Below are 13,437 nucleotides of genomic sequence, written 5' to 3'. Positions count from 1 at the left end.
AGGGTCATCCCGGCCCTCTCCTCTCGCTTCACCTCTGACTTCCCGTCCTTCCATTCTTTCATGTCCGCTTGGAGTTTCAAGGCTTGTGTCTTTGTTTTTATTCTGACTTCAGGGTCCCTGACCGTCTCAGAGCCTCACCTGCTGGCATGTTTAATTGATTTTGTACTAGTTAACTCGTGCCTAATTAAAACAGCTGCTCTCACACTGCCAGTGTATATTTTCATTTTCCTCAGGGTGTTACTGAACATGGACTTGGCCAGGGTAATAAAGGCACAGACTTCCTGTTAACATTGCAATAACTCACCTCTCAAGAGCCTACTATTTTACTTCCTTTTATCTTGGAGACTTGCCCAGACCCTCTTGTTTGGAACATGTTTTTGTTACTCCAGTACCGGCAAGCCTCAGAGGCTGGATCAAAACACTCCCAAATGTGGAATTTTATTCAAATGGACAGGAGACATTAGATCACTTTAAAGCTTTTACAAACACAGGTTTAAACACGCCCCTCTTCGGAGTATTCGTGTATCTTGACCGCGTATCTTTTGTTGCTGCTGTTGTTTTCATTTATTGTTTGGGATGATACCAAGGGTTTAAAATGTTTTCTGTTTTCGTTTGTTGTTTGGGATGATATCAGGTGTTTAAAATGTTATCTAAGTTGTCATCAGGCAGTTGATTTTGTCCTTGTTTTTATTCTGTATCTCTTACAAAAGCGTATGAGCTTGGAATTTTCATTGAATTTTTAAAAATCTTCATAGGTTTCTGCTGAAGAAGCAGGGAAAACCATGGTGCGGGAGCTCGTTCATAACTTCCTGACGGATCTTTGCTGTTCGCTCAAGCACGGAATCAATTTTTATGATGCGTCTTTGGGTACCTTTGGCAGGTAAAGTGTAACACTCTTGTGGACCCCAGGGTGTGTGTGTTCCTCAGAAGTCATCACATACATGAGTGTCTAGTGTCTAGTGGAACGGTAGTAGGTTAGGGCTGGAATTGTGGATGTTATCTAGCTCATTTCAGGATTGGACAGTTCTATTTGTTTAGTGTCCTCGGGGCAGAGTTCTGAGAGTAGCTGTCTATTAACACTCAGGTAGATCATGGGCAATTTCTCCCAGAGAAGTACTAAAGGTGTTTACCTAGAGACAGTGTTTGTCGACTGGAGCTCAGAAAAGGCATCTGCCTTCCCAGAGAGGCTGGGCCTGACATGGGCCTCGCAGCCGTGCTGAGGCAAGTACAACTTTGCAGAGGAGGAAAGGGTTCCAGAGAGGTCCAGACACTTACCTGGTTAAATGGCAGAGCTGGCATTGGAATGTAGGAAGTCCAGCTCCAAACTGATACTAAACAGTCCTGCCTGTCCTTGACAGGCTGCCCGTGAGTCAGGATTTCTAAATTATTTTTTTCTGTTTTGTTTCATATTTCACAATTGTGATGACATTTCATCAGTAAGGAAACATAAAGTTCAAATCTACCAGTTTTGATTATATTCTTTGAGACTGTCTTTCTGTCGTCATATAATATAGGTCCCTGTAGTTTTTTTTTAATAACAAAAATGCCTACTAGTGCTCATCCGTCTGCTTTTTTCCCATTTGACAATAAAAATATTGGCTATGTTTTCTGGTCATTGTAAATAACTTATTTTTACTCCTTGCTGTTCTATCTTAGTATTATATCACAGGGATTCAGGCAGTCTAATTTACTTCTAATTTCAGCGAGTCAGGAAATCAGGTGATTCCTTCAGAATGGAATAATATGGTGGGAGTTTTTCTGTCTGCTTCTGACTTTGGACATGTTTTGATTCCGAGGTTACTGTGATTTCACTGGCCACCTCATTTCTTTTTTTCTTTCATCAGGAAGAATGAGCTCATTTTCCTCCTAAAACAACAGCAGACTTCTGTAGTTGAATAGAGTATTGCACTTGTGCTTAACACACGCCCTGTTCTCCCCTTTTAAAGCATTTGTCCTCCATAACTAGGCCCATGAAGTAGATGATCATTTAATGAGCGTATTGAATCAACTTGCGGGTATGGGTCTGTTTGCAGTAAGCTGTGATTTATGTGAATTTTGAAGCCGTGGGCAAAAGACAAGTGTTTATTAATAAGGGAAAGGAAGGAGATTTGTTTGTGGATGGTAACGGAGAGCTTTGAGAGCACGCTGAATTGCATCATTTCCTGTTAACCAATAGACATGTGGCTCACTCCTTATCTTATTCCGGTTCCTGTGCAGATGTCACCACTTCTGGGAGGCCTTCCACGGCAGCCCTTTCTGAAATAGCCCCTCCACTGTCCCTGTGCTTTTGCCTGGCTTAGGCTTCTGACTGTTCATTCATTTATTTGCTGATTTATTTATTTGCTTGTTCATTATCAGATTGGTGAGAAGTGGTAAGAACAGACGCTGGTCTGTCATAGGCCCCCAGTCCCTATAACCGTGCCTGGCACATAGCAGGTGTTCACTGAAAGCTGATGTTACAGCATAGGGCAAGGATTGGCAAACTTTTTCTCCAAAGGGCCAGATCGTATTTTAGGCTTGGCAGCCTACAAAGTCTGTTGTGATTACCCAGTTGTGCCATCAGAGCATCCATAGATATAAATAAGCAGGCTTACCTGTGTCCCAGTAAAATGTACAGTGATAGGTATTGGGCCCTAGTTTCACTCCCTGGTGGAGGTTAAGAGAGCAGACAGCTGGGTGTCAATCCTAACTTAGCTCTGAGACCTTCGGTGGGTTAGGCATCCCCCTTGCCTCCATTATCTCATCTATAAAGTGAGAATAAAAGTAGTGCCTGTCGCAGAGAAGTGGATGGTAACTGCCTAGAGCGGGGTCTGGCATGTATTGTGTGCTACGGAAATATCAGTGCTCTCCATTTTCTTACATTGTTGATGAAAGTATGTGTAGTATTTTTAGCACTCTTTGTAGATTTAATATCCTTTTCATTTGTCAGCACAAACTATATTTGTTTCGTTCATTACATTTTCATATTAAAGGGTATCTTCATATCCTTTTGTAAAAGATAGCTTTCTGATCAAAATTAGACTTTCTAATTTGTTTTTTAAAAAAATTATTTTACTATATATAAAGCTGTCATATAGCATGGTAGTTTTACTTAATGTATAAGGGGATACAAGACACTGGGGACCCTAGAAACCATCACTATGGCATGCATGTGAGGCAGAGTCCAAGGGTTTTCTGGATGTTTTGACTTCCCAGGGTCAAGCAGATAGGAAAAGGTGTATTTTCTAAAAAAAACTTCGAGGCAGGTGAAGCCTAGTGTCCTGGGGCTTTGGCTGTGTGGATCCTGGGGTTTTACTCCCTTTATGCAGACTTCAGTCTCTGCAGACTTCCCTGCTGCTTACTTTTTTTTTTTTCTCCTAAGATGGAGTCTTGCTTTGTTGCTCAGGATGGAAGGTAGTGGCACAGTCATAGCTCACTGCAGCCCCGAACTCCTGGGCTCACCTGCTTCTTTGTTATCTTCTCATACCTTTGAAAACTGTCTACTTTGAGACAACTTTTCAGCATTTTTCTACAATAGATTTTTTTCCCCCATCCTTGCTTCTTTCAGCTGCTAAATGGAGATGAAGGAATTTGAAATAAGCTAGAAACAGGGAAGGCAGAAGGCCTCTGCGAAGACCTTGTGCTCTTGTCAGATTTCTTGTCAAGAAATAATTTGATGGCACTCTGGAGCCTGCAGCAACTCATGAGCACTTCGTATAAAAAGAAACTTGATTGCCAGGTGTGCATCACCACACCTCTAGTCCCAGCTACTCAGGAGGCTGAGGCTGGAGGATCACTGAGCCCAAGAGTTCGAGGCTGCAGTGAGCTATGGTCACACCACTGCACTCCGGATGACAGAGCAAGACTCTGTCTCTAAATAAATAAATAAATAATAAAAATGTTTTGAAAGTTAAAATAAGTCCTCCTTTTGAGAGAAAAATGTCTTATCTGCATTTTTTATACTGACACTCATATGTATTTACATAGTGCTTTTTTTTTTTTTCCTTCAGGCAGAGTCTGTTGCCCAGGCTGGAGTACAGTGGTGCGATCTTGGCTCACTGCAGCCTCCACCTCTGGTTCAAGCAGTTCTCCTGCCTCAGCCCCCTGAGTAGCTAGGATGACAGGCGGGGGCCACCACACCTAGCTAACTTTTTTTGTATTTTTAGTAGGGACAGGGTTTCACCACGTTGGCCAAGCTGGTCTTGAACTCCTAACCTCAGATGATCCTCCCGCCTTGGCCTCCCGAAGTGCTGGGGTTACAGGTGTGAGTTACCGCATCCAGCCCTACATAGTGCGTTTTCATGTGTGGCTGGAGGAGGGATGTCAGTAAAATTTCAAAATGAAATTTGGGGCATGGATTCCTCCCTGCCAGTTTTGCCCTTTCTTTTCAGTAACCTTGACTTCTAGGCAGAGTGGTAGGTGGCTGAGGTCGAGAGAGAATGGTTTTCTTCCTTTTCTTTAGAAGGAATTGAACTCGGGAGGGAAGTAGGAAAGAATGGGAGCAGGACAATCAGAGACTTTTTCAGTCACTGAGAAGTAGAGGATGAGAGAGAGGCCCTCAGGGGAAAGCTGGAACCCCATAGGCTGCGGAACTCCCACTTTATGTCCTGGGGGAAATTCCCCACGCTGTTCCTGCTGTGTGCACTGAGGGCGACTGTACAGAGCTGCCTGTCACCATGAGCTCTCAGGATGCTTTGAACGTTTTGTGCTGACCTCTCCTCTTATCTCTTTCTCTAACAGAGGCGGAAACCTGACACTCCTGCACTTCTTGCTGGGTTTGAAAACTGCAGCTGACGATGATCTGGTGGCTGACCTAGTGGTGAACATCCTCAAAGTGTGCCCGGACTTACTGAAGAAATACTTCCAGGAAGTGACGTTCTCCTTTATCCCACGAGTGAAGTCTGCTTGGCTAAATAATATCAAACTACTAAACAAGGTAAAACAACATGATATTTAAAAGTCTGTTAGCTAGGCTGGGCACGGTGGCTCACGTCTGTAATCCCAGCACTTTGGGAGGCCAAGGCAGGCGGATCACCTGAGGTCAGCAGTTTGAGACCAGCCTAACCAACATGACGAAACCTGTCTCTACTAAAAATACAAAAATTAGCCGGGTGTGGTGGCACGCACCTGGGAGGCTCCCAGCCACTTGGGAGGCTGAGGCAGGAGAATTGCGTGAACCTGGGAGGCAGAGGTTGTAGTGAGCTGAGATCGCACCATTGCACTCCAGCCTGGGCGAGGGCATAGGCAGTTGGGGGACCAGCCAACATTCTGATCTGGTAAACTGTGCAACGTGCAGACCTTTCAGGGATAAAAAGGGATATTGTAGATCGTGTAAATTTGGTGTCCTTATCTTCTATAGCATTTTGCCTTTCACTGAGCTGAATTTGAGGTTTGTTCCTTTAGAATCTTTTGAGCCAGTTTATCTTGTTCATCAGGATTTTGCTCGGACTGAAATCTTGTTGAGTCTCAGCATAGTTAGACTGGACTTGATGAAATACCTGATTATCTTTTCCCCATCTGGGCTCATAAGAAAATAACATGTATGTCTGATTCGTAGGATGGTTTTTAAAGGTTGCTGTTTTGATTAGTTAGAAAAACTTGAGATAAGCCTTGAAGCGGTGGTCTGCCGGTTTAGGTGGATGTGTTACCTTCCTTTTGATCATGGTGTCAGCATCTGCCCATTTACAAATGCAGGCACCGACTGTTTTGGGGCACTAATGCCTGACTCATTTGAACCCTCTGTCACTGATTTTTGTGCCTAGTGGTAAAATACCTGGGTTTGTTTCTTGTACCTCTACCTGGGCCTGGCATTATCTGTAAAAGCAGTTTTTATTCTGCTTGAGTGCCTAGGAGCACAGTATCCACATTTACCTTGAGATGAGGAGGATGTACTCCACCCCTCATTTTTTGGTACAGATAGTCCTGGGGCCAGCACCCCTATTGGGAGCTGCATCTAATGTAGGGGAGGGTTGAGTGTATGGTCTTTGCAGGCCCGGGATTGAGTCGTTGCTTGGCTGCCTTCTAGCTATGTGGCCTTAGGGAAATTACCTAACCTCAGAGGTCCAGTTTTTTAACCTATGAATACATTTTTGTTTCCATGTTAAGTATCGCTATCCCAAAGGGTTGTCAGGCAGCTTTGAGAAGATGGCTTCCTGACATCCCTTCCTGACATAATCTGTCAGGCGCCTGTCAAGTGCAGCAGGAACTGATAATACCATTGGTAGTTCTAGCAGTGATTTATTTGCCATCAGAGGTTTTAAGAGGCTCTGCAGACCACAGGTCAAGTTCTGTTCTGAAGGTCCTTTCTCTGTTAACAGCCAGTCTCCTGACCTGATTTGTCTTTGACAAGTAAATTTAGGGGTTAATCTTCCACTCAGCCTGTGGGGAGTCTGGGACCTTTATCACTATGATTACTTGATTGAATGGCTTCACCTTTGAAGACATTTTCACATTCACCTTTGAAGACAGCTAGTCTCAAGTTTGAAACTTACTTCCAGCACCAACTAAATCTCTTTTTTGCTTTTCCTAGATCTATGAGGCTCAGCCGGAGATTTCCCGGGCATTTCAGACCAGAGAGTTCATACCCTTGCCTCGGCTCCTGGCGATGGTGATGGTGACCACCATGCCCGTGGTGTGCAATAAGAGCATGTTCACCCAAGCATTAAACGTAAGCTCGTGTGGTTGCCCCACTTCTGGAACTGTCTCCGGCTAAACTCACTGGCTGCATGATGTGATTATTCTGAGAATGCCGGCCTGGATGTATTTGATTGTGTTTTGTCAGGGAGCCTCTGAGGCTGTAGTTTGAAATAGCTATGAGTGACAGGTCCACTTGGAGCAGAGACACTTACATGTCCTTGGCCCTGCTCCATCACACAGCGGGGACCCCTGCATCCCTCCAAGCCTCTCTAGTCCTGCCTGAGGGTGGGAGAATGTCAGAATCAGGAGAAGGAGAGATCATCATTAAAATCTCATTAGTTTAGAGTTTCCAAACATGATAGGACTGAAATTCACCTAGCAGATTCTTTCTTTGATAGTTTAAGTGAATGGTATTAAGATGCCTGGGGAACATGTACTTTGAAGGCCAGCTGTTTTCAGGCGTTTTAGGGAGGACATGTTCTCTTTCAGGCATTTTTGGGAGGATGCTGTTTTCAGGCATTTTTGGAGGACGTTCATGGAAGAAATTGGTACTTAAATTTCACATCACTGTTTATTATAAAGGTCCTCATGTCCCATCAGAAGCCACATTCGGAGGGGTTCACGTATCTTTTACCACAGCATCATGGGACTACGTGAACGGCTGTGAGTTGTTGGCACACCTGGGTCCTGGGCCCTGCTAGCCCCTCCTAACCCCGGGTTGCCTGAGATACCTGGGGGAGGCCAGGTATTTGGAGGTGTGTCTTCCTCCTTCTAAGCAGGCTGAGTTGTTGTGTGGCTTCAGTAGGAGTAGGGTTGGCAATGGTGGGTTGCACAGGCAGGGGTTGGCCCTGTGGTGGTGAGCACAGTCACTCCTGAGACCATGTGGTGAGATTCACCATGTTCTGATACCCCTCTATGGTTTGTGCTGAGCACGGGTGACGGTGTGGGGAGTAGAGAGGAAGCCCGTGTGGGAGTAGGCGGAAAGGTCTTATGTTGTGTTTGTCAAATCATCATATGCAAAATTCGCACCTAGCTAGCTTGCCCAGCTGTTTTAATTAATGTGGGAGGCGTTTGTTTTTCTCAAGGGACTTATAGGAAAACCAGATTGAAAGGATTAGTCTGATGAACCTCCCTTATTTTTTATTTTAAAAAAAATTTATTTTTTGAGACAGGGTCTTGTTCTGTTGCCTGGGCTGGAGTACAGTGGTGTGATCGTAGCTAGCTGCAGCCTCAAGCCCTGGGACTCAAGTGTTCCTCCCACCTCAGCCTCCTGAGTAGTGGAGACTACAGGTGTGCACCACCACACCCAGCTACTTTTCTTATTTTTACTTTTTGAAGAGATAGGGTCTTACTATGTGCACAGGCCAGTTTTGAACTCCTGGCCTCATGCAGTTTTCCCACCTCGAACTCCCAAAGTGTTGGGATTACAGGTCTGAGCCGCCACACCCAGCCAGATGTGCCTTTCCCTTCCAAGCTTGCTCCTGGTAGTCTGGGAGAGAAAAGCCTGTCTTCTCCTCCTCTCACAGTGTTGCTTCAAGACAAAGGGTTGTGACCCTAGAGGGGTGTTCTGTCTCCTGCAGGGAGTGGCTCCAAGGAAGGAGTATCAGAGGACACAGCTTCCTCTCCCCTGTGCCAGGCGAGGGCCACTGAGCCCAGCTGTGCCTTCCTTCCACAGATGCCCTTTCTGAGACCCAAGACTGTGTTTTTATGTAATTATGGATCTAGGGGCTGGAGTTAGATGATGTTTGTCTTTTTTCTTTCATTTCTTAAAAAAATTTTTAATAGTATACATTTTAGAATCGGGAAGAGAAGCTTTAGCCTATTTTAGAAACAGGAAATGAGAAAGCGTTTGGAGGCAGGACCCCAGGTTGTTGGTTGAGCTTTGTGCTCTCAGCTCCCTGGGTGTGGTGTGCATGCTTATGTGGGGCCTGCCTTTGAATCGATTGTGGGGCCGGGCCGTTCTTGCCTTAAGATAGTTCCTATAGTTCTGATTGAGTGTGCAGTGTACACAGAGTGAGGCCCCAGCTGACCGGCATGCTGGGGCTCTGGGGTGTTGTGGTTACTGAGCTAAAAGTCAACCAGGAACCTCTTTGTTTCTACCTCATTGCCATTCTGCAGTATCCCAGCAGACTTCGGTGTCGGAGGGCTCTCCTGGGGATCGTGTGAAATGCAGATTCTGCATGCGTTGTCTGGGCTGGGCCCTAGGATACTGCGTTTCTCCTGAGGGCTGGGAGCTGCCATCACCTGATGCTGCTGGGACTCTTTTCCTGTTGTTGGTGGTAGCGCCAGTTCTTGAACCCTACCTAGTCTCTGCAGTGAGCGACTCTCCCAGCCATCATTCTTACTGGAAGTCAAGCGCTCTGGATGTCACAGGCCTGTGATGTGGGTTACCAGCCACTGAGCTTGGAGGTGGATTTTAATTCTAAAGCACCTGATGCATTCTTTTTGCCATCCCTCCACCTGATACTAATATTTTTAATAGTGGTAGAATCCTGGGCAACAAAAGAAAAAAAAATGGCTAGGCACAGTGGTTCACACTTGTAATCCTAGTGCTTTGGGAGACTGAGGCAGGAGGATTGCTTGAGGCCAGGAGGTTGAGGCAGCCTGGACAACATAGTGGGATTCATGTCTTAAAAAAAAAAAAAAAAAAGATTAGCCAGGAGTGGTAGGTGCCTGTAGTCCTGGCTACTTGGGAGGCTGAGGCGGGAGGATTACCTGAGCCCTGGAGCTTGAGGCTGGGGTGAGCTATGACCACATCACTGCACTCCAGACCGGGAGACAGAGTAAGACCCTGACTCAAAAAAAAAAAGTAGTGGTGAAGTAGTGGGTTCTGGTGAGATCTGTTGTTAATAGAGAACATTCATGACAGCTGAGTGGTTGTCTCAAGGCTCACCAAAGAGCAGATGACAAAAATGAAACTACAGCTGGACTCTGCCGTTAGTGGGCGCTTCCCTGGCAACTGCGGATGTCAGGAGGGCGAGGTACCCAGGTCACCTCTTCTCACAGTATAGAGACCAGCTGTTACATGCAGCTTCCCCTGCGAGTCACCTGAGGAGGGACAAATGCCAGCCAAGTCCATGGCTTAGCAAATCTGTGTCCACCAGTGTATCCTAGAGACATTTGTTCATTTAACTCTTTTTCTTCTCAGTTGGACAGCATGTCCGTGAGGCACACGGCCTTATCCCTTATTTCTGTCATTTTGAAGAGGGCATTAAAAACGATTGACCACTGCCTGAATAAAGAGGCGTGGCAGGAGTCAGGCGTGTACACAGCAGTGATGATGGAAGAATTCGTGCAGCTCTTCAGAGAAGCCCTGAGCAAGGTAGGCTCCAGCCCAGGTTTGAGCTTTCCTTCCAGACCTCGCCAGGTGGAAAGGCCATTCTGGGAGCACAGTGCAGAAGCCAAGTGAGGTGTCCTTGGAGCTGCAGGGTTAGGCCAGTGGGCAATGTGGTAGCAGGGGTGCTGAGGGTCAGCTGAGAAGACCTACCGCTTGTGATTATAGGCAGTGGTGTCACAGAGCGTGGTCCAAGAGTCCTTGTGCAGAGTAAGAATTTAGACAATATACATGTTCTCTCACAGGGGTTCTGGCTCTGGTGGGACCTCATGTTTAATCGGGAGCCACGGTGATGCTGTTGAGGGGTAGGCTGTGTCCTTACCCCTCACGCGTGGCTGCAGGCACACACAGACTGCACTGTAGGCCAGTGAGAAGTGAGGCAGTGGCTCAGGAAGCCCCTCTTGCTTCCTATGGCTGAGGACCAGGCTTCTGTTAACTGGCTGGCTGCTCTGAGAGCCCCAGTCACACAGGGGAGCTTTCCTGGAGCTGCTCCTGAGAAAGTGTTTCTTTGTTCCCTGTGTGTTTTGCTCAGGTGAGTGAGGCTTAAAAGGTTTGTTTTAATCATCAGAACTCTCCTGTGCACCAAATTCTTACTGTGCACATTTTTAGAAATTATACTGCAGAACGCCGTCAGGCGCGGTGGCTCACGCCTGTAATCCCAGCACTTTGGGAGGCCGAGGCAGGTGGGACCAGCTTGGCCAACATGGTGAAACCCTGTCTCTACTAAAAATAGAAAAAATTAGCCGGCTATGGTGGTGCATGCCTCTAGTCCCAGCTCCTCAGGAAGCTGAGCCACGAGAATCACTTGAACCTGGGAGGCGGAGGTTGCAGCAAACCGACGTTGCCCCACTGCACTCCAGCCTGGGCGACAGAGTGAGACTCCGTCTCAAAAAAAGAAAGAAATTATACTGCAGAACAGAGCTTACAGCAGACGTGGGCTGTTTTCCCACCACTCTTCGTCTCCTTCTCACACACTCTCCCGTAGACTCCACCTCCCCCGTGTTTTGCATCTTGTGAGTATGTTCAGTTCATTTGTCTCCCTTTGTTGTTGAATACAACTAATTTTTTGCTTCTTTTTCCCTTTTAGATTTTGCCAGACCTGAACACTATTGTGTGGGTCTGGCAGTCACTTAAAAAGCAAGAGACCAAACAGAGTGATGAGAAAGGGAAGAAAAGGAGCGCTGGGCCCCCAGCTGCCTGCGAGGCTCGCCAGTGCGGTGAGGGCTTGCAGGGGGTCGGGGCTCTGCTGTTTGCATGGGATGGAGCGACACTGGCAGCCCAGGATAACTACCATCCAGAGGGTCCTGGAGCCGATCTCGTTTCAAGGCACCTCTGCCTGTGAATGTGTCTGTCTTTTTTTGCTTAGGGAGAAGAATTGGAAAGGAACCGTAGATTGAATTTTAGTATCTGTTAGAAATGTGACCATCTTCTTGCAAGCTCTGTGTCTCTCTGAAAACTTGAGTGTTAGGCGCATGTACTCTGGCCTTTCCAGGGACAGCAGTGTGGGGGTGTCTCTTGCTGTGCAGACAGAGCTCAGAGCCTTGCTGTTGGTCAGGCACTGGGCTCTGTACCTTATGTCTGTGTCATATTTCATCCTCACGGCAGCCCTGCAACTAGGCCCTGCTGTGTATCCCTAGTGCTCAGACGAGGACACGAAAGCAGAGGGAGATAGAGTGGCCGGAGCCTGTGCAAGGTCACGGCAGTGACATGAGGTTTTCACCCAGACCCTCTGAACAGTGTAAACATCTTTATTAACCTCTTCAGTACCTCAGATCCGGGTCCTGAGCGGTCTGCCTGCAGCCTCAGTGTGCAGCATACAGTTGGCTGCAATGTGGTGCCACAGCCGGTTCAGCTGCTCAAGGACAAAGAACCAGTATGTTTCCTAATTCAAGCTGTTTTCTTTTTCTTTCTTTCCTTTTCTATTTTTTGGTGCAGATGATGCGGAAACCATTCTTTTGAAAGCTGTTCTGCTGCAGGTCATATGCCTCTACCAGAAGGTGGTCCCCCACGTGGTCATGCAGTACAACTTCGACTTCAGCAAGCTCCTGAAAGGTGGGTTTCAAGGGCTTATAGACAAGCTGCCACTGTTCCTGCCAGTGTGGGTGGAGGAAGTGCCGATAAACCAGAGCAGAGCCCTGGAGCCAGGAATCAGGCAGGCTGGTGGATAGTTGGCTGCCTGCTCATCCGTCAGCCTGAGAACTTTTACTTGCATGAGTGTTTTTTTAAATAGCTGGTCTTCCTTACCAGATCAACACTTGGTAGCAGTGAGAATAGTGGAAGAAGCCAGCCAGCTTCCAAGTGCTGAGCGACCTACATGGATGGCCCACAAATCCGATCATGTGACATTAACTCTAAAGTCACTTTTCAAGGGAGCAGAGGTGCAGAGGGTATAGCAGAAACGCGAGTTCTGCAGAAGGGACATCTGTTCATGCAGAGACACTTTTGACATAATGACTTCATCTTTGACCCCACTGAGTCAGTTTCAGACTCGGAAAAGTAACATGCTTGTCTGGTCATGTTTCCTGGATAGTAAAGTTTGTCTGATCCTCTTTATAACTAGGCCTATGGGAGAAGACTTGCAAAAATATCATTCTTGGAATTTATGTAAGCTAGTGAAATACTCCTTTTCAAAAGCTGCAATTCACTTTTTAACCATTTGAAGGTGAAAGGTTCTCTTTGCTGTGGAAATATGAAATTTACTAGAATGTGGCCTTTTAGTATTAAGTAGCAAGGGAAAAACCCAAAGAGCAGCGTAGAGGATGAGTACCCAGTCTCAGGCGCAGGTGGCTGCAGTCTCTGCCCACAAATGCTTGCTGTCTGGAGAGCAAGGGAGAACGTCAGCGAGAGCCCACCCCTGGAGGGCTCATGGTGGGTGCAGTGATTCCAGTTGTATGGGATCAGTGTCAGTGTGGGCTGTGGGGCAGGGGAAGGCCTCAGACAGTGGGATTTGGGCTTTTTATTGAAAGATTTGGACAGACCAGGGCATGCGGGGGGCATCAGGTGAGATGTGCCATGTGAGGGTGAGCACAGGACAGAGAAATGGAACCCTACATCCTCCCTTACCTTTCTCCATGGTGAGTTCTGGTGAGTTCCTTGTCCTCTGGCCAGGCAGCAGTTTCTGGACACCCGCGTCCACATGCCTTTTGTCAATTTGCCTCTTTTTCACCCGTAGGCATCATCTCTGAGCAGGGCCTTCAAGAGGAGGTGCCTCCCATTCTGCAGCACCACATGCTGAAGGTGGCCCTGGAGCTGCCAGCCAGCAAGTTTCTGTGGTTAAAGGCACAGGTAGGAAGCACAGCTCCCTGTTTTCTGCCCTAAGCTAACCTGCTGGGCCTGGGGGCTTCTCGGCCTGATGAATCGCTAACTGACTCAGAACTTGACAGGGCAAGATGGAAGAGGTTAACGGTTCTCATTTTAGGGAGACCCACAGCAGAGGTCCTGATTCATGACGAGGAGGCCTGGGAAGCGCTTGCTTTTGTAAAATAGGG

At 47.0% G+C, this 13,437-nt stretch overlaps 1 protein-coding gene across 6 annotated transcripts in view; it reads left to right on the top strand.

Moving 5' to 3' along the window:
* URB1 (URB1 ribosome biogenesis factor) overlaps nucleotides 1–13,437 on the top strand; it is a 77,525-nt gene that overhangs the window by 18,325 nt on the left and 45,763 nt on the right. For 5 of the 6 annotated variants that reach the window (XR_013530556.1, XM_035283317.3, XM_035283315.3 and 2 more), the window contains 7 exons: nucleotides 756–880; nucleotides 4,720–4,915; nucleotides 6,509–6,646; nucleotides 9,764–9,937; nucleotides 11,037–11,166; nucleotides 11,885–12,001; nucleotides 13,122–13,234. Coding sequence is in view for 5 of the 6 variants with exons in the window: in XM_035283317.3 (XP_035139208.3) it covers nucleotides 756–880; nucleotides 4,720–4,915; nucleotides 6,509–6,646; nucleotides 9,764–9,937; nucleotides 11,037–11,166; nucleotides 11,885–12,001; nucleotides 13,122–13,234 (993 nt within the window). In the remaining variant the exon portion in view is untranslated. The remainder of the gene's footprint in view (nucleotides 1–755; nucleotides 881–4,719; nucleotides 4,916–6,508; nucleotides 6,647–9,763; nucleotides 9,938–11,036; nucleotides 11,167–11,884; nucleotides 12,002–13,121; nucleotides 13,235–13,437) is intronic. The other variant, XM_035283316.3, reaches the window with a different exon arrangement.

Source organism: Callithrix jacchus, chromosome 21 (assembly GCF_049354715.1).
Source record: "Callithrix jacchus isolate 240 chromosome 21, calJac240_pri, whole genome shotgun sequence".
Lineage (NCBI taxonomy): Eukaryota > Metazoa > Chordata > Mammalia > Primates > Cebidae > Callithrix > Callithrix jacchus.
This window is presented reverse-complemented; position numbering and strand designations above follow the sequence as displayed.